General features: G+C 46.5%; 1 protein-coding gene across 1 annotated transcript in view; it reads left to right on the top strand.

The window, feature by feature from the left end:
- The window catches only part of LOC137437425 (neurobeachin), a 677,671-nt gene that overhangs the window by 628,939 nt on the left and 26,670 nt on the right, over positions 1-22,062 (top strand). Inside the window, exon 51 of the mRNA XM_078766839.1 lies at positions 7,750-7,927. Within this exon, the coding sequence (XP_078622965.1) occupies positions 7,750-7,927 (178 nt within the window). The remainder of the gene's footprint in view (positions 1-7,749; positions 7,928-22,062) is intronic.

The raw sequence follows: 22,062 nt of genomic DNA, 5'->3' as shown, positions 1-22,062 counted from the left end.
GTCACACATGAAACCGAATACAGCCCCAACTACTGGAAAAAATGACAAAAAATATAAAGTGAAATATCAACAGATTATACACCGACAACTGGGAGAACAACAAGAGAGCAGCAAGGCATAAACCAACATTAGGCATTGACAAAGAAGACTCATTGAAATGGCTACAAAAAGATCAGCTCAACTGGGATGGAGAGCGAATCGTTATGAATGGTCAAGACCAATGAGACTACATGAGAGGCTTTAAGAAAATGGCAGCACTGAGTCAATCGGATAGGCGTAGATTGTTATGAAGGTACAAACGGAAAACACAAGTCGCCACTTATCGGGATGTGAAAAACTCCTGTCAGAATAGTTGTACACATAAAGGCACAACAATGTATGTCAGGTAATCCATTGTGAGATATCTCAATATCACGGTCCCAGAAACTCATGGAAACATGAACCAAAAGCAATCAGTGAAAACAAGGATGTAATGCACACATACAGTATGACCAGGTGATCCCATTGAGCATGAACATGGAACACAAAGCATTGTGACGGGATAGAGTACTTTGGTATAAAAAAGAAAAGAAGGCATTGCTAATTGGGGATTCTGTACCCAGCGATTTTGGCCAAACATCGCAGATATCAAGAAAATGACCAAATAACACGATCTCAAAAATGAAATGAGAATATCTTGGAAGCTGAAGAATGCCAAAATTGTAACTGTGATTATTGGAGCAACGGGAATGATAAAGAAGAACCATACATAAATTTTTTTCAATATCCCTGGAAATATTGCAACAAACAAACTGCACTTGGAAGCTGTCCGGGTCTTGGTGATGATCCTCAAAAGAGCCCTCGGACAAAACTTTGAGAACAACAAAACTTCCCAGCTTGGTCCTTGAATCGTGATCACTTACTGAAGCGAAGATGGATACTTTGAGACCCGGGAAGACTCCATACCACCTTGTGAAACCCGAATATGGAGATAACAACCAACAAGACACACACACACGCACACGCACACCCACACACATATACACTAACACATACACACATATACACATACACACACACACACACACACACGTATGCTTTTCTTCTCAGTTGAGACATCTATCTATAATTCCAGTAATCTCTGTGTGTGGTCTGTGACCGCTGTTTCTCGACAACCACGGGTCCGATATACTTGAAACTTGCCAGGTATATTGCTGGGGACCCGAGGATGTGCCTTTTCAAGGTTTCATATTAATCGGAGAAGTAGTTACCGAGCTATGTCCAAAAAACGATTCAACCAATCAGAGAGCAGCGAGTTATCACGTGTGCCGAACGTGGCGAACAGACTCTGCCTCGGACGGCACATTTGAGAGCGTATTCATTTATTTCACGTTGGCAAACTATGTTGCCGCTATGTTGGCGTTAAACTATGTTTTAAAACTAATTAAAACTAATTTGCGATTCTTTCGCTTTCCTGCGCGTTTGTGCACGCTATGGCGATTTCTTTACCAAACTCCGCAAGCCGTTCGCTTTGGACCAAACCATTTCATGTAAATAGAGGGGGGGGGGGGGGGGGATTGTCACCGTACTCGCAAGCCGTTCGCTTTGGACCAAACCATTTCATGTAAATAGAGAGGGGGGATTGTCACCGTACTCGCAAGCCGTTCGCTTTGGACCAAACCATTTCATGTAAATAGAGGAGGGGGATTGTCACCGTACTCGCAAGCCGTTCGCTTTGGCTTTGCGAATGGACCAAACCATTTCATGTAAATAGAGGGGGGGGGATATAATTTTAGATATATATATAGTACGGGCATGCCCTAGTTCACCTAAAAGCAATATGTATGAGTAATCCAAAATAATTATTCAGGCATGTGATCTACTTCTCGTGTATTAATTACATAGTCTGAAGATTTGAAACAAACTGAACCAATCAAAGTGAACCAAAAGCATTCATTGAGCATGGTGGAGTATTCTAAACAACCGCCAAATCGGTGCAGGTGGACGACTGATCGGTGCTCCCTCTGACCAGTTCTACAAAGCTGGGTTCCCCTGATACTTAGGCAGTTAAGACCGAAAAATAGGGCGTATCGTTCCTTTTTTTCAGGAAAGCACCAAATTTTGGCACAGATGTAGTATGGACCTATACAATTGTTTTCCTGAGGGGTGCCCAAAAATTCAGAACCCCTGGTGGCTGCCATATTGAATTTCAACATGACCGCCCTCTGTGACCTATTTCCCTCAATAACTTCTATACTATGAGCGATAACACCACAGTTCCAGTGTCTTACCTCATGTTTTCATGGTCTCTGAATCCAATGGGATCAATTGCATAAAGATTGGCATCCATCATCTTTAATTTCAAGATGGCCGCCATGGTGTTTCCATTTTCCTTGAATCTCTCATAGTATTTTAGGTAAAATTTCAATTCCAAGTGATACACATTGTTTTATTGGTCTCTGATAACAATGGAATGGTATTAATTAATCAAAGTTACACACAGTTGCAGTTTTAGCTTAAAATATTGTGGGCACTTGAAAGGTGGAGGCTCTCGCACAGATGCGTAGTACTACAAGCACTGTCCATCGCAGTCACACAGTGATGTGCAGGGCAGATTTGCCCTGGATCATTTACAGTTGCCTTTACAGGCCGACTTACAATGGCAGCTTGTAAGCTCTGAACATGCCTCCTGTATCAGTGGTATTGTGGTCCAAATTGGTGTCCAAGAAGTCCCTGGTTTCATCCAGCCCCAATCAGCTGGTGATGGAAGTTCTGGGTAGGGCACAAGTGCCTGACTCCATACGTGTCCAGCCTGAAAACATGCACGTTATAGGTGTTGTTCGAAGGCGTCTGCTGTTGGGGGAATGTGATCAATTGTTCTTGCCTTCTTCATGAACAAGGGTCGGCGCATGTCTTTCACTGTCTTTATCTCGGTAGTCCGGTCATAGAGGATGGCAACATATCTTTCTAGACTCGGACTTCCTGCGGCCAAGGCCGGTGGCAATTTTATGGATGGCAAGGTAGCGGTAGCTTTTACCAGTGCCAATGGCAATCCAGAGTTCCTCCACACCATGTGACTGGTAGGTAAAGTAGTGTGCTATTGCCAAGACCACAATATCAGAATCTACAGTTCGAATCAATACCCGTTTTCTCCCCTTTTTCACGGCATCCAGGACATTTTTTTGAATTTTCTGAATTTTTGGGCGCCCCTCAGGAAAACAATTGTATCGGTCCATACTACATCTGTGCCAAATTTGGTGCTTTCCTGAAAAAATGAACGATGCTTCCTCTTAACTGCCTAACTTTGACCATTTGTGTTGTGTTTTACTGTTTCGTTTTTATTCCTATTTTGCTGTTTGTGTTTTCATCAAAAAATATTCTGTCCGAAACTGTGCTTGTCCTGCTGTGTTGAATCATTTAATTTGTCTTCCGAGTTAAGTTGGTGCCTACCAGTTGTGATAGTTGAGTGTGCTTGCCCCTCCGTCTTTCGCTCCTTTTATTCCATTAATTGTTAGTACTGAATCCATCTCCCCGCCTCCCTCAAAATATATTTCAAACAAAATATCTTTCCTTCTTCACTCGGAAAAAAACGGGAATAAACACTGAACAACAACAACATCAGAAAAAATATTTCAACCTCCAATCTCATTTTCTTATCCCTTCTTCACAATATGCCCAAACTTAATGAAACGTTGCTCTTCCTTAAAACGTCTTCATAACATTAAAAACATGCTTCCAAAATGCATCTTAAAATACTTTACTCTGCTTATTTCTCCATCAGCAACAATCCATTCATTCTTCTTCGTCATCAAATTAACTTCCTTTTCTCTTTGACGAGGCTTATTTCCCAAAACCTCATCGCTCCTAAACGCTTTGTTCATCCAGGCTCTTCTTTCACTTACAGCCGAATTTTCATTGATGCCTTTAACCAAACATATTCTCAGCACCACCCCACCCAGGAAGTCTGTCATAGGTTATCCTGTCTGGGAATCCTGAAGCATCAACTTTGCAAAGGTTGTGTGCATTCGACAATAATTTCCCCTTCACGTCCATTCATGGTGTCAAACCCCTCCATGTCAGTACCATCCCCCCTCCATCTGCTCCCCCCTCGTCCTGCTCCCTCTCAACTTCCACCTCAATCGACCTCAAAACCCCCACCCCCAACCCCCTCAGCTTCCCACCCTCTTCTTCCACTCCCATCTTTGCCCCTGCCCCTTCTGGCTTCGCCCACCCCTGGAATCTCCTCACCCTCTCCTTGCTCCTTTCCACATGCCTACGTCCTATAAGCAGCTCCTCTCCCACCGTCACTAACTGTGTGGATCTCACATAACCAGGCCCCTGTTCTAACCTGGCAGATCTCTCAATCTTTGCCTCTGCCGATCAACCAGATATCACCTATCTAACGGTGATGGCCAACTTCCCCGCCAATGGATCTTGCTCGTCCTCTGCCCCAATTGGCTCAGCTGATCATGTGCTTGTGAAGGTCAACATCTCTCTGGCCATTCTCAGACAACAGCCTCAGCACTGGCGGGTTTGGCATATCACTTAAGCAAACTGGCAGGGACTGAAAGCAGCCATCACACTTCAGGACTGGTCTTCCATATCTACTTCCCCTGATATTAATTCAGTCTGGGAATTTTTCCATAGAAAACTGCTTTCTCTTCTGCACGGATTAATCCCATCTGGTCTTCAGTTATCTTACCCTTCCTCCTGCTCTTGGTACACTGAATCCTGTGGTGTGTCAGTTGCTTTAAATCAACTTGCATTGTCCTCCTGGAAGGCAAATCCAACCAAAGGCAACCTCGGATCATTCCACAAAGCCCACAACAAGTGTGTGTCTACTCTCAGGAGAGCCAGAAAACAATATCTGTCCAATCTCAAGAATGTACTTTCAAACTTGTCTCCCTCCTCTAAAACCTGGTAGCGCCTTGTCTAGTCGGTCTTTAGTGTATGCTCCGCTTCTCGCCCTTCCATCACTTCAAATGGCACCATAGCCGACTCTGCGTGTGAGAAGGCCGATTGCCTCAATTCTGTGTTTGCTTCAAAACCCTGTGTCCCTGACCCCCCTCTCTCTCTGTACCCACTCTTCCCTGTCGTCCCCCAACTGCTCCTGAATTCTGTGGGTTTTGCACCTGAGTAGGTAAAAAAAGTTTCTGGCAACCCTCGGCTCTGACTCTGCAACTGGACTGGACGGCATCAGCTCAATTGTCCTTAAAACCTGCTCTGCTGCTCTTGCACTTCCTCTCTCTGCCCTTTTCACCCTGTCACTTACCACAGGTCATTTTCCATCTGTTTGGAAATTGTCCAACATCACTGGGTTACATAAAAGGTGCAAAAACGGATCCCCTTAGCTCCAGGCCAATTAGCTTACTTCCAATCATCAGCAACGTCATGGAATCCATCATCACAGTTGACATAAAATCATTCCTTTTCCCCAACAGCCTCATCTCAGATCATCAATTCAGATTCAGACCTGGTCACTCTACCTTTGACATGCTGCTTCTACTCTTCCAACAATGGATGGAGGCCCTCAATATCAGTCATGAGATCAGGGCCATCTCTACAGAAGGCATATCTCGAGCTTTCGATAGTCTGGCACCCCGCATTGCTCACATAACTGTCTGCCTATGGAATCCAAGGCCAACGCCACTTTTGGATCACTCACTTCCTCCAATCTCATAGATGTGTGGCTCTAAAAGGAATCCTTTCATCTCATCTCCCTGTCAAGGCTAGACTACCAGGGTACATGGCTCCATCTTATTCCTATTCTTCATCAATGATCTCACTGACTCTTTGGAAAATCCTCTTCATCTCTTTGCTGATGATTCCACTCTCTGCTGTGACATCCCTCATCCTTCTGAGAGATAGGAAGTAGCCTCTTCCCTCTCCTCAGACCTTGACAAAATCACAATCTGGTCAAACACTCGGAACATGTCTTTCAATCCTGAGAACGCTCTCTCTCTCCCTGTCTCTCTGTGTCTCTCTATGTGTCTCTCTCTCAGGACTGCACCGAAAATCCTCCCATCTACTTTCTGAATAATCCTCTCCAAGAAGTTCTGTCTCTCAAACTCTTGGGTCTCACTCTCAGCCATGACCTCTCTTGGGCAAGCCACATTTCAAAGTTGGTCTCCAAAGCCAGGTGCCGATAGGGCATCCTTCATTGTGCAATGTCGTTCCTTGGCACACCTGAGCTCCTATACATACACCTACAAGGCTTTCATCCGCAGGTTGATGGAGTACTGCTCTCTATCTGGGTTGGCTTCCCTGCCTCACATCTTGCACAACTTGATGTCATGGAAACCAAGGCTTGAAGATCATTGGAATCTTCCGCAATGAAGCTGAGTCTGTGGGCCTATCAATTCGGACAGCTGACAGGGCCTCTGTCTTCCTCCACCTCCTTTCTGGCCCTCCCCATTCTTTGTCCCACCAGGTATCTGCAGGACACACGTGGTCCATCAGCAACTCCCTTTCCAAGTGAAACTGCCTAAATCTAGAACCACTGCTCACCTCCACTCATTTATTCCTATCCTTTTCCGCCTGTGGAACCACCTTCCGCACTCTCTTCAATCTCATTCATTCCTCCCGGTCTTCACGCCAGCTGTTCACCCACATCCAAAACCATGATTATACACCTGTTGAATCACTCCCACCCTATCCAAAATTTTGCTTATGTATCCATATCGTCCACCCATTGCATTCTCCATCATTACCTGCAACCCTTGTTTGTCCGTGTCCAGCTACTTTCTTTCTCCCTCAATTTGTTCATCCACTTTCTCCGCAATATTTCCCAATCAACGTGTGCAAAGTTGGTAGAGACCTACCCCAACAGACTCACAGCTGTAATTGCTGCCAAAGGTGCTTCCACCAAGTATTAACTCATGGGGGGTGGACACTTATCCATCCAACAAATTCTAGTTTTGTATTTCAATTAATTTTCTGAGATTTGTAGAATTTGTTTTTCACTTGGAAGTTGTGGGTTATGATGAGTAAATAAAGGTGGAAAAAGGTTGTTTAATGCATTTTAATTCCAGGCTATAAGGTAACAAAAGGTGAAATTTTTGAAAGAGAGAATAGATAGGTACTGTATACCGTCATGTATTGTCTTTTTGCCAAGTATGAACAAAATGGGTCCATACATCTCCGAGATATGGTTGCGGACGGACGGACGAGACCCAATATACTCGACCCAAACAAAGCTAATGGAAATCTGATGCAACAAATCCAGGCAATGTATAATTATCAGCAAAGGCCTACAGCCCTCAATTGTTAGGCCCAACAGAAAATCAAGATGGCGGCCATATAATTTTGTCTCTGTGCTATGGAGGGTAGAGTGAAGCGACAGATGTGGGTGTGGTCTGGCAGTTGTCGGAACAATGGGTGCACATTTCAAAAATCGATTCCCAACAAGAACACCAGCAAAACAACAGCAACGCAAAGTAGAAAATGGGCCTGATCTGTGGGATTTGAACCTAAGATTCCAGCATCATGTGTTGAGGGTTCAAATGGGATCACTTTGTAAAAGGCTATATATATATATATATATATATATGTTTCATGCCATTCAAGCAAATTTTTGATTTGTTTATTTATATGCTTTTTTTTTTTCAAGCTATCTGGCCGTTATATGATGTGCTACTGTAATAATCATTTGTCTAATTATCGTTTCATCCCCACTTTGTTTTTGGTTGTTTTTTATTTTTGGTTTTCCTTCTTCCCTTTTATTTTTACTGTCCTTTTACTTTTGATTTTCCCAAGTGTTTCCTCCCACAGAGTCCCCTCATGTTTAAGGACCAAATGCAGCAGGATGTCATCATGGTGCTGAAATTTCCCTCAAACTCCCCCGTCACACACGTAGCGGCGAATACTCTGTCCCATCTCGCTATGCCAGCCGTGCTTACGGTTACGTGCAGCCGCCTTTTTGCAGTCAATCGCTGGCACAACACTCTGGGTGAGTTTTTCACGTTGGCATACCACTCAGGTACACATATTTTTATATCTTCACCTAGATCGAATCGATTCTTCCTTGTCACACACACGACCTGTCCACCAGGTTTCGTCCTAATATGTCCATAACTTTTTGAGATATCCTGCAATGTATAGTTTTTGGCCCTATCACTCAATGGTGAAGAATCACTTTGTAAATTTTTTTATTATCCGATGCAGATCTTCACCAAAATTGAATCGATTCTTCCTTGTCACACACTCAACCTGTCCACCAAGCTTCGTCCAAATCTGTCCATAACTTTTTGAGATATCCTGTTCACAAACAAACACAAACAAATAGACGGGGGTAAAAACATAACCTGCATCCACCTTTGGTGACGGAGGTAAAAAGGATCTTTTATAACACGTGGTTGTTGGTGCTGTTGTAGTGGCCTTGGTTGTTGTAGTTTGTGTGCTCCTTCCGTGCACTATTATATATTTTTCTATTGCTTTGAGAAGTATTACCATATATAATTTTGTGTGCTCCTTCCATTTCCGCCATGCTTTATTCTAAAGGATTAATGCTGTCATTCCATTGGAACCGCTACATTAAAGCTCCAGGTCCTGTTTCTTCCTCTTCCCACCCGGAAAGACGGGCTTTTAAAACAGGAATTTCTGTGATTAAACGGACACAAATTTCTGTTCCAAGTAAAATTTATTTTTAGGTTCTAAACCAAGTAAATTGATTATGAGCTTTCCAACGTTACCATTTATATTATTCTACGACAGCATGCACCACTCAGAATAAAGTTTGACAGATTTTTGTATTATCCGACTACACCAGGAACCCCGACAATAAAGTTTGACAGATTTTTGTATTATCCGACTACACCAGGAACCCCGACAATAAAGTTTGACAGATTTTTGTATTATCCGACTACACCAGGAACCCCTACAATAAAGTTTGACAGATTTTTGTATTATCCTACTACACCAGGAATCCCTATAATAAAGTTTGATAGATTTTTGTATGATCCTACTACACCAGGAACCCCTATAATAAAGTTTGATAGATTTTTGTGTTATCCTACTACACCAGGAACCCCTATAATAAAGTTTGACAGATTTTTGTATTATCCTACTACACCAGGAACCCCTATAATAAAGTTTGACAGATTTTTGTATTATCCTACTACACCAGGAACCCCTATAATAAAGTTTGACAGATTTTTGTATTATCCTACTACACCAGGAACCCCTATAATAAAGTTTGACAGATTTTTGTATTATCCTACTACACCAGGAACCCCTATAATAAAGTTTGACAGATTTTTGTATTATCCGACTACACCAGGAACCCCTACAATAAAGTTTGACAGATTTTTGTATTATCCTACTACACCAGGAACCCCTATAATAAAGTTTGACAGATTTTTGTATTATCCTACTACACCAGGAACCCCTATAATAAAGTTTGACAGATTTTTGTATTATCCTACTACACCAGGAACCCCTATAATAAAGTTTGACAGATTTTTGTATTATCCTACTACACCAGGAACCCCTATAGTAAAGTTTGACAGATTTTTGTATTATCCTACTACACCAGGAACCCCTATAATAAAGTTTGACAGATTTTTGTATTATCCTACTACACCAGGAACCCCTATAATAAAGTTTGACAGATTTTTGTATTATCCTACTGCACCAGGAACCCCTATAATAAAGTTTGACAGATTTTTATATTATCCTACTACACCAGGAACCCCTATAATAAAGTTTGACAGATTTTTGTATTATCCTACGACACCAGGAGCCTGGTGTTGGGCTAGCGGCTAGGGTGCCAGCTTAGGATTCCAAGGATCCTGAGTTCGAATCCCGGTCAATCGCTGAATTAACGCCAGGGGGGTTGACTCAGCCTGTCATCCTTCCGAGGTCGGCAAATTGAGTACCAGTTCACTGGTAATTCCCTGTGTGTCGTAAAAAGGCGACAAACAGGGTTGGCGGCAGGAAGGGCATCCGGCCGCAAAACATTGCTCCAAAAAGGGGACCAAAAAACAACAACAACCACGGTCCCCAAAAAAGGCCAACCCCCGCTTTGCGGGGAAAAATGGCCTCTAAACGGTGGTATATGTATATACCAGGAACCCGTATAATAAAGTTTGACAGATTTTTGTATTATCCTACTACACCAGGAACCCCTATCATAAAGTTTGACAGATTTTTGTATTATCCTACTACACCAGGAACCCCTATAATAAAGTTTGACAGATTTTTGTATTATCCTACGACACCAGGAACCCGTATAATAAAGTTTGACAGATTTTTGTATTATCCTACTACACCAGGAACCCCTATAATAAAGTTTGACAGATTTTTGTATTATCCTACCACACCAGGAACCCCTATAATAAAGTTTGACAGATTTTTGTATTATCCTACTACACCAGGAACCCCTATAATAAAGTTTGCCTCAGGCTTCTGGGACAAAAGTTTATTCTGCAGACTTTGGGACAAGACTTTCTTCTGTTGTATGTAATGTAACAATGACGAGAAAATAGAAATTGACGTGAACGCGCAATGGATAAATCAGCCTGCCTGAAAGGTCCAACCTACTGTTACGTTTGATCTCGTCTGAAGGGTGTGTGTGTGTGTGTGTGTGTTTTGTGTTGTGTTGTGTTGTGTTGTGTTGTGTTGTGTTGTGTTGTGTTGTGTTGTGTGGTGTGGTGTGTATATATGTGTGTGTATGTCTGTGTGTGTGTGTGTGTGCACAATATTATGATAACCTAAGGTCAGAGATCCATCGGGTCAACCATGGTAGCATTGCTGAATGATGACCTGAGTGTCCCAAACTAATCAAGATTGTATGGCTCTGCACGGCGGGCAGCAGTTTCGAAGTTAGGTACGGCTTGGTCGTTTTGATGTGGGATCAATGGGGGCGAGGACGTTGGTATGAGGATACAAGATGTTGCACAAGGGTGAGGTTGGAAGGAGTGATGGCTTAGGAATAATAGTATCGGAAGAGATCAGCAAGCAGGTGGTCAGAGTGGAAAGGTGGGAGGGACGGATAGTTATGGCATGGGTGGTAATACAGAGGCAAATTATGTGTGTTATGTCAGTATATGGGCCACAAACGAGAAGGTCTGAGACAGAGAAGCAGGAATTCAGGGACATACTGGAGAGGATGATGGGAATGGTTGAGATGGAGGTAATGCTGTGCCTTGCGGGGGACTTTAATGCACATGTCGCAGTGGCGGAGCTGGGTGAAGAGGAACGTGTTGGTAAATTTGGTTGGAGAACAAGGGATAGAGAAGGTCGAGAGCTGGTGGAGCTGGTAGTGAGGAATGGAATGGCCATAGCTGGTTCATTCTTTCAAAAGTGGGAAAGCCACAAGATTACCTGTAGGAGTGGACAGCACAGAACAGAACTAGATTTGGTGGTGGTAGGGAAGCAACAGTTGTGGAGGGTTCAGGATTGCAAGGCAGTGGTTGGAGAGCATGTTACCACCCTGCACAAGCCTGTGGTGTTTATGGTGAGGATGATAAAAGATGGAGGTTAAGAGCAGGTTGGAAGGTTATTTGGTGGGGGAAGTGTAAGGGAAATGTCACCATAGAGTACAAGGAGAGGGTAGGGGCCAGGTATGATCAACTTAGCGAAGAAGTGGAAGGCTTGGAGAAGGAGTAGAAGAAGTACAGAGAGGCATTTTGAGAAATTGCAGAATTATTGTGTGTTAGGACGTCAGGAAAGGGTGCATCGTAAAGGGATGGAAACCAGGTATGGTGGATGGAGGAAGTAGCAAAGGCAGTTGGTGAAGAAAAGGGGGTTTGGAAGAGGATAGAGGGGATCAAGGATAGACAGAAGCAGCCGGATACAGGGTTGCTGCACGTGTATGGGCAGAAGAAGAAAGCAGCAAGGAGAGATGTGGATAAAGTGAGGAATGATATGGAAGATGAGGTGTACAACAAATTGGAAGGAGATGATCTACAAATTCGCTTGTGACAGGGATGAAGATAGCAAGGGCATGAAGGGGCGGGGTGGTGATTAACGATGGAGGCGGGAGGCTAGTGACACAGAGGGGCGCAGTATTGAAGGTGTGGGAAGGATATTTCAAACAGCTGTCGAACCAGGAAGGAAGCAACAGTGAGCTGGAGCTACCAAGTTATGTGGTGGGGAAAGTGGAGTTGGTGGAGATTATGGAAGATAAAGTGTGGACGACATTGAAGAGGATGAAAAAGGGTAGGGCGTCAGACATTGATGAGGTGTGTACAGGGATCATAATTGCAGCAGGATAAGTTTGAGTCAGGTGGACGAAGAGATTGTTGAACGTATGTATGAGCGATGGATCAATTCCGGAGGAGTGGAGGACAGGGTTAATTGTGCCGATATGGAAGGGGAAGGTGGATGTTCAAAATCTGGGAAAGTACAAGGGCATTACACTCCTTAATCATGTCATTAAGGTGTTGGAGGGGGTCCTGGATGGGAGGATAAAGGAAGAGTGTGGAGAAGGAGATGGGAGAAGAGCAGCAGGGATTTAGAATGGGTAGGGGAATGCCAGATGGGATGTCTGCGCTGAGACAGCTGGTGGAGAAGAGATTGGAGGTGCAAGGTGAAAGGGCATTGGGATTTGTGGATCTGGAGAAAACCTACGACATACTCCAAAGAGAGATGGTGATGGCAACACTGCGATGGATGGGAGTACTGTAGGCAGAAGTTAGGTTCGTGAAATGGATGTACAAGGGAATGAAGGAGAGAGTTTTGGTTGGTCCTGGGGTGTCAGATGAGTTCAATGTGAACATCCGTTTGAGGCAGTAAGCACTCTCAGCCCACTCATGTTTATCATGGTGAAGGAGCTGATAAGCAGGAAGGTAAACATAAAAGATATTCTGTGGAGGATATTGTATGCGGACGATGTGGTTGTTGTGGTGGAAAGTGGGCAGGAGATGCAGGAAGTACTGGGAGAGTGGAAGAAGGCATTTGAGAAATATGGGTTGAAGAATGAGTATGGATTAGCAGAGGAAAGACAGATTAGCAGAGGATATGCAGAGGAAAGAAATGAATTTCAGGTTAGAGGGGAAGGAGATCAGACAACGAAACAGATTTGAGTATCTGGGTGGAACAGTGACCGGGGATGGTAAGTTAGAGGCAGAGGTGCGGATGAGGATTCAGGTGGGTGTGAATGTGTGGAGATGGATGAAGGGTGTAATGGCAGACAGAAAGCTATCAAGGAGATTGAAAGCGAAGGTTCTGATGTCATGTGTTATGCCATGTCATGTCTACCTTTACAGTCTGGAGATGGTGGCACTGACGGAAATACAACAACAGAGGCTGCAGTTTTGCGACAACAACTGGGTCAGGAGGATTCTGGGAGTGAAGAGGGTGGATAGAAGGAGAATCGATGAACTGAGGGAGGAGATTGGTGTGCCGATGAGCTTGACGGGGAGATTGGTGAAATGCCGGCGGAGATTGGCTGGACACTTGGTGTGCATGGGGGAATCGAGAATAGCAAAGCGAGCTGATAGGTTGAAGGAGCAAAGTATGAGGAAAAGAGGTAGACTGAGGTTGGGATGGGAGGATTGTGTAAGGGGGGATATCAGTAAGGTGGAGGTGGTTGGAGAGTGGAGAGATTTGGCTGAGGACAGAGGGGAGTGGAGGAGTATTGTGGTCAAGATAGGGCAAGAGCTTGATGCCATCAAACCTCATCCCTTGTAAAGGGAAAAGGAGGAGAACAAGAAGGAACCACCTTTCGAGACCATTTTTCCCCACAGAGCAGGGGTTGGCCTTTTTTGGGCACCGTGGTCCCCTTTTTGAAGCAATGTTTTATGGCCGGATGCACTACCTGCCGCCAACCCTGTTAGTCGCCTCTTGCGACACACAGGGAATTACCAGTGAACTGGTACTCAATTTGCCGACCTCGGTAGGATGACAGGCTGAGTCAACCCCCCCTGGCGTTAATTCAGCGATCGACCGGGATTCGAACCCAGGATCCTAGGATCCCAAGCTGGCACCCTAACCGTTAAGCCAACTAAGTGTTTGTGAAAGAAAATTTTGAAACGGTATGTGCATGCTGCTGTTGTTGCATTTTTTAAAGTTTTACAGTATTGTTTGTTTATCACTTTTATAAACTGTGTAAGTCTATTCCTTCAATTAATTGAAACAGTACCTGGTATTGTCATTTTTTATTTGTAAACATTTTCATGAAATTGTAATCACGTGCATTAATACAGGTCGAAAACATTTCAAACTTTTAAAATTCTCCCCTGTGAATCAGGAACCACTTGGAACCTAACCCCCTTTTATACTGTTACAGATCTCGGTCGTCGGCTCTCCCCTTATCAAGGGGGGGTTAATTCCCTTGTCCTTTTATCTGGCCGACCCGAGTCCTGGACGTTATACCGTCCTTCCCGGCGCGGCGTTAGGTAGGGTTTGTTAGGCCTAGGGGTTCACTACTACCTAATTACTAACGCCGGCCGGAAACGAGGGAATAACTCCCGCTCGAACCACGGATCTGATGGAAAATGTCGAGCGGATAGCAATCCGCGATCCGAGCTATTAACAAAGACTAAACCCGATTATGACGGTTGCGATCGTGCTACATTTACCCAATGAGAGAAAAGACGGATGCGATCGGATAAAAGGAAAACAAGAAAGAACAAGGCAATTTATTACTCATGTACAGAAAGAAAAGGAAACAAAAGAATGTACAGGATAGGAAGAGGAAGAAGCAGAACACAGGGCAGTCGTAAAACAGTCTTATTCTTAATACCCAGGACAGACATACACACTCACACGGGGATTGCAGATGGTTGATGGAACAGGTAGAGGGTCCGGCGATGGGGTCCAGGCTCCGGTCGGCTCTAGTCCAGGTTCTGGTCCAGCGGGCGAAACCCGGCAGGCAGCTCCGCGTGTAGTTGAACGCGACCGGACAATTATATAGCGGGGGGGAAGCTGGTGTCCTGCGTATGTAATATGTGCACACTTGTGCCAAACGCCCTCTCTCTCCCCAATGTCCTCTTTAACAAGCGCGCTCTTCTTCTTCTCAGTCCTTCTCCAAGCCACCCTTCCAACACGTCCTCTTTAACAAACGCCGGCGCATGAGTCTCTTGGTAAATGTGCTCGCTGGCAAGTCCCCCACGCAGTCTTCTGTAATGCGCACCAATCCTTCTCCGCGTAAGTCCTGGAAAAGGGCTTTGCGTTCGCGCTCATATAACTCACCCAAGCCATCACTCAGCAAGCCCAAAACCACGCCTGTCGGCGATGTCACTTCAGCCCTGGTTGGCTGGTGAGGGCTTACCGGCTCCGCCTTTGACGGCTGGATGACGTGGCCACACCTTCTTCTTGGCATTCCGCCCCCCTTTTTCCGGGCTTGCCGCGTGGCTTATGGCAGCGTTTGAGCGAGCTCCAGCTCAAGGCAGCGAACGCTGCTAACAAAGGCGCGTAACAAATTGGGAGAGCCAAAGGGCAGACTGGAGGGCGCGTAATGGCGTCGCTTGGAGAGGGAGGTTGCAAACTGAACTGAATGGGGCCTACTTCTTATTTGATTGACACAACGCAGATTCAACTATTGGAAACACGGCCTTATCTAAAACACATACTAATGAAATAACTGGAATCCAATGGTGGCCTACGTGTTGCTTGTGGACTAACTAGGGGTGCTACCTTTAACCTTTAATGATGTTGAATTTATTTACACAAGTGAGGGTTCTCAAAACCGCAACACTGCACCCCCCCCCCTTTTTCCAGGCTCTGCCCGAGCCGAAACAAAAGGGCTATCTTTTTAATTAATGTGACACTTCGGTGTGGTTACCCTCTACTTTTAACCTACTACCCTGAGTGCGACAGTTTTAACACTAAATATGTCCCCCCTGCTGCGTTGCGTCCTATCTAACTGACTCACGCCCACAATTAACTGAATTACGGAATTATTCTCAAACTACACATAGAGCTGGTGGGGAGCATTATTTACAAGACACTAATAATTTGATTATTTACAAAACTAGAACCCAGGACCTGTCTTTTGTGGGAAAAAGAGAAGATGTTTTGATAAGAGGAAATTGCATTGCCATGCACTGCACCGATACACCATACCCATATGTACCAATATGCACCATAATAAAAAATGTTCCAAAAAGCACCATCATGAAAATGCACCAAACATTTCAAAAATAATAAAATGATGAATGATGTCTTCTTGCTTCTCTGCTGGGCCGATGCATCTTGGCTTGATCTTCTTGCTTGATGTTGTTTCAATTAATAAAAAGGGCACACACCGCGTCCGCTTTTTTTATTTGTGGCCAGCAGGGCCACTCAGGTGGTCCACTGCTGTGCATAGATGCCACTTAAAACAGTGGTCCGCAAGCCAGATACCGCTGGCAACAATGGTCGGTCCCAGCAGAGGGGCCAGGCCACAGAACGTGTGGTCCATAAGTGGTGCCAGGCCACAGAACGTGTGGTCCATATGGTGCATCAGTGCAGGCAGGAGGCAGCAAGGGTGCGGGCGCACAATCCAGGGCACCTGCACACTCCCCTCGGACACAAAAGAACTTGGTCCATCAGTGGGGAAGGAAGACAAGGCAGATTAGCTGGGCAAGGGCGCAAGGGTACACATCAAAACAAGGTAATGCGAGATGAAGGGCGCGGGAGAGTGAGCCGAGAAAGCTCGTCCCTAGCGTTCGTCACCCCCCATGTCACCTACTCTACCCTTGCCCCTACCCCGTATTTACACAATTTACAAATTCGTCGCTACGTTTTGTCTTTCCCATCCCCTAATCCAAATTCGTCATCAATCCCTCCTAAGGAGGAAGAGATGGAATATCAACACAATGTCTCCCCCACGTCAAGATGCGTCTTTCATTCCCAAATCATCTGCAAAACATGGTGTGGAATTATATCACCTTGGTGGGTGGATGCGGATGGTGCGAAGAGACTTTCATCCTAGCTATACTTTTAAATGACATTAACTCTGTACTCTACCTGGGGTCTTGCCCTGCCAATCCATTGGCCACTTTACACTATGTGGTTCTAGAAACCAATTCCCATTGCACATACTGTGGTGCTCTCCAATTTGGGGTCTCACTCCCCCGATTTTTCTACGCTGTGCCCTCGCACAATTTCCGGGCTGGGTCGTGTGGCTCCCCTAGCTGGTCCTACTTACCTGCGCATCTCCGCCACTGAACGTCGCCACCCGAGCTTGCCTAGCTCCTTCACCCTAACCTACCTTGGGGAAGGCCCTCCTGGCTCTCTCACCCCACTACTGCCCTCCTTGGCATCGGGCAACCCGGGTCCTTCCCTTGGATCCTTGGGCCCCACTGAACTCTAACCTGGCTCCCAGAGCCTACCTGCAGCCTCACCTGGCCAACAGACTACCAGCGGCGGAGTGCTCAAACAACCATACGCACTAACAGGCTCACACGCCCAGCCATTCCATACACTTATGCACCCATCCAAGCAGTACTCTGCTACTATCCGCACCACAGATGTCAATATCCAACCCAATTTACCTACTCCCTCTACCTACTCTTTTAAACTACCCTCCCCGGGTATTCGTGAAGGGGTCCATCCTTCCCCCATCCACTCCTTCGCACCATGCACTCCACTCCACTCATCCCACAATACTCACTCCACACCATTTATTCCACACACCTGTTTCCATACACCCCAAATCTCCACTTGCATCCTATGCAAGTCATTCACTCAACACACAATGACACACATCCTCAATACTCCATTCATACACTTTTACACACACACACATCCTTCTCGAGCATTGCCTCTCAATTCCTCATTTGCTCACCAGCACTACCAGGAATCTCATTCATACACAATGACACACATCCTCAATACCCTCACAATACATCACTTCTCCAAACCATTGCCTCATGCACTCAAATTTTCCCACGCTCAATTCCTCATTTCAACATGCTCACCAGCAACACTCTCATTCAATTCCTCATTTAAACTAGACCACAAACACACTGCATCATCTGACTAACTACTACCCCTCTAATCCTTGTGCTTTCCCCGTCACCCCTTTATACTACGCACATCCCCCGTCATTATCACCCAACTACTCTATTATCACCCAACTACTCTATTATCACCCAACTACTCGATTATCACCCAACTACTCTATTATCACCCAATACCCTGGTGTTGGGCTAGCGGCTAGGGTGCCAGCTTAGGATCCTAGGATCCTGGGTTCGAATCCCGGTCGATGGCTGAATTAACGCCAGGGGGGTTGACTCAGCCTGTCATCCTTCCGAGGTCGGCAAATTGAGTACCAGTTCACTGGTAATTCCCTGTTTGTCGTAAAAAGGCGACAAAAAGGGTTGGCGGCAGGAAGGGCATCCGGCCGTAAAACATTGCTTCAAAAAGGGGACCCAAAAACAACAACAACCACGGTCCCCGAAAAAGGCCAACCCCCGCTTGCGGGGAAAAATGGCCTCTAAAGGTGGTTTTTTTTTTGGTTTTTTTTACTCTACTATACGTCCCCACTACCTGTACAATGTCACTACTTAACTCTCAAGTCTCCTAAAGTCATTTCTAGGTCCCTATACATTTATCCTAGCCCATCCTGGCTAGCTCTCGCCGCCAAACCCCATAAACCTATAGCTCCTTTGCCCCCAAAAAGTAGTAATGTGAATGGTAAAAATACGATCCATCACTACCGCTAACAGTCCGCTCACTACGAGCCTCTCGGTGCGGAAATACATTCTCACAGCTCGGCTTTGAAAAACCGAGCAATGAATACGGGTGGTTCGGTCTACTGTAGGTTGGGTCCGTCCGGCAGTTACGATTCTGGGGAGGAGGCATACTCGGGCCGAGGTTCCAAGGTCCATCCCGGCGCAGTACCTTTCGGTCTCCGGCCCGATGACCCAACCTCGCCCGGTCGGAGCACCGCCCCCGCTAGGGGGCGAAGGTCCGACCTGGCCTTTCTCCCCCGGAATCGTGCCGCTCGCCGCTACGACGCGGCACCGACCAAACAGGGTGGAACCCGGCCCGAATCGTGCACGGCGCTCCTTGCAAAAGCATCGCGGCAACGATCCCCGCCGGCCCCCGCAGCACACAAAGAGCACCACGCCCCGAGAGCTCGCGTCGGCTACCCGTCAGCCTAACCGCTGCCCCGGTCAGCGTCGATGCTCGAATCGCATTTTCACATCCACACGCGACTCTTCCCATACTCACAAATCCCATACACTCCGTTACTACACACTCTCGCACACATTGTTGCGCACTCATTCTACTCGCACACTCCGTTACACACCTTTCTTCCATGCACTCCTCCCATGAACTCTCCCCCGTTACGTGCTCCCTCCCCCGTTACGTGCTCCGTAACACTCGTGGGTGTGCACTCTTGCATCCACCCACTCAGCTCACACCTACCCACGGGTGTGCAATCTCCTGTCGCACACCCAATCACGCGCTCCGGTGTGCATTCCCACACACGCTCCTCAACCATCCCAGGTGTGCAACCTCGCACACTCTCTCCATCCATCTCACCCTCTGTGTCACTCTCACCCCCATACTCTGTAACACACTCACTCCTCGGCGCACACTTTTTCCTCACACGCACGCCATTCTCTTTCGTACAGCGCACCACGGACCTTCCACAAACGCCCGGGTTACGCCGGGATCCCAAGCGCGTGAAAAATCCTTTCGTGCTATATACAGCCCGGCTTACCTTCGGGATCCTCTTCTCCACACGCACATGCAAATCTTTATTGGAATTGGGCAGCACGACATCATGATGTGAACACGGACTTTGTGCGCATTCCATCCCCATCTCCGATAATGCCTCTATGCCTGCCGTCTCTCCAATCCCACTTTCGGTTATTTCTTTTTCAATTTGAATTAATTATTTTTCTTTATCAAGCTCGACGACCGCTGGCGCTAATAAAATCAAATTTTCTAATTCTGCGGTCGTCGGCTTCCCCATACCCCGGGTCGCGATTTCTACCCCGGTCCACCCAGCCGTGCTTTGCTCCAGCTCGCTTAACCCGCGCTCCTCAAGCCGCGCTACCTCGTCGCGTACCCCTGCAACCTTTCCGCTCGATCTGTTGTCTCTGTCTTTCCCCATCTGTTTTATCTCATACCTGGATTTCTCCCTCGCCAACCCCTCGTTAATTTCTCGGGCTTGGCCATTTGCGTCCTCCAACTGGCCCCCTAATTTGTTTTCGAATCCTCCCAATTTACTTTCTAACCCCCCAATTTGACTTCCCAATTGCTCCCCCATTCTATTTTCCATTCCCTCACTATCTGCCCTCATTTCTCCCATCTCTTTCCTCAATCCCCCAATTTGGCTTCCCATATCATTTCTCAAATTGTTTAACCCGTCTTTCATCTGGCCACCCATTTCTCTTCGCTCCCGGGTGGATTTATCACTTTCGGCATCCAACTTTGCCATCATCTGGATCATAAAGACCCGCATGTACTCGGGCTCGGCTGCCGCGAGCATGTGCGAGGCGCCGCCATTTTGTCCGCCTGCAACCCCCACTGCCGCACCTTCATTACTTTCCTCCTCCATCTCTCCCAATTGTCTCCCTTCTTCCCGGGGGTCCTGGGTTGCCTCTAACTCTTCTTCTATTTCCCCCCCCCCCCCCGGCATCCGATCGCCTTGGCTATCCATGGCACGATGTAATTTGGATGTAATAAAATTTCGGCCGCTCTTAATTTTGACCAAATTTGTTCAGATGATAAAAAATTTGGTTCGGGTTCCAAATCCCACTCCTGACACCAATTGTTACGGATCTCGGTCGTCGGCTCTCCCCTTATCAAGGGGGGGGGGGGGTTAATCCCCTTGTCCTTTTATCTGGCCGACCCTAGTCCTGGACGTTATACCGTCCTTCCCGGCGCGGCGTTCGGTAGGGTTTGTTAGGCCTAGGGGTTCACTACTACCTACTAACTAACGCCGGCCGGAAACGAGGGAATAACTCCCGCTCGAACCACGGATATGATGGAAAATGCCGAGCGGAAAGCAATCCGCGATCCGAGCTATTAACAAAGACTAAACCCGATTATGGCGGTTGCGATCGTGCCACGTTTACCCAATGAGAGAAAAGACGGATGCGATCGGATAAGAGGAAACCAAGAAAGAACAAGGCAATTTATTACACATGTACAGAAAGAAGAGGAAACAAAAGAATGTACAGGATATGAAGAGGAAGAAGCAGAACACATGGCAGTCTTAAAACAGTCTTATTCTTAATACCCAGTGTTGTGAAAATCAACCAGATCCACAACTTTGTCCCATAGGTAGGTTTAATCTCAATTAGATCTTTGGCATCATCCTGTAAAAATACAATCATGCAATAGATATCAGGATCTTGGTATCATACAGAGAGGACCGATAATAATAGTCAAAGCAAGCGAGTCTAGTATATATGTGCGAGTCTAGCATATACGTACCATTCAAGACTACATGTAAAGTAAATGTCTCGGGAGTGGCTCAGCATCGCGGACGTCCCAGGTTTTATAGACGCCCTTCAGTGGCTGAAGCGAGTAACTCTCCTGGGTTCAACTTTGGTATAATTTCACTACATTCTCCCCGCCGTTAGAACTATACTGCCGCTAGGCAGATCGCAAGCGTGCGTCAGCATTAATTGATTGGGGTACGTCATTCCATGTCAGTCGGTCCACCTTTAGCGGTCGGGGTGGCGAACTACCCTGCCAGCCCGCATCCGGAAACTACCGGGTACGGCGTCCCCAAGCCCGGAGTCCACGTCGGAGTAGCTGCTGGAGGCAGGTGAAGGAGGGGGCACCTCAGAGCCTTCAGGCAGGGGTGTAGGTGACGACAGAGGTGATGGCAAAGGTTCCATAGAGGAAGCTCCAGTAGAGTCCATAGACTCGTAGATCGGTTCGTCGATATCCCTATAAGGGTCGATGACCCCACAAGGGGCGAGATGGCGTACGGAGACAGTGGACTCGCGTCCATCTGCCGTCAGCACGCGAGCATGCTCGGGATTAGCCTGGAGTACCTGCACCTTATCCACAAAGGGGTCGTACTTGCTCGTGCGCACCGCTCGTTTGAGATAAGCCGGCCCCGGCTCAGCGAGCCAGCTGGGTAAAGATCGGATACTACCCGAGCTTCTAGGGTGGTGGAACAGTCTTTCGTGAGGAGTCTGGTTGGTGGCCGTACATAGGAGAGCGCGGATCGAGTTCAGAGCC

This window comes from Myxine glutinosa, chromosome 12, assembly GCF_964187855.1.
Source record: "Myxine glutinosa chromosome 12, kmMyxGlut1.1, whole genome shotgun sequence".
Lineage (NCBI taxonomy): Eukaryota > Metazoa > Chordata > Myxini > Myxiniformes > Myxinidae > Myxine > Myxine glutinosa.
This window is presented reverse-complemented; position numbering and strand designations above follow the sequence as displayed.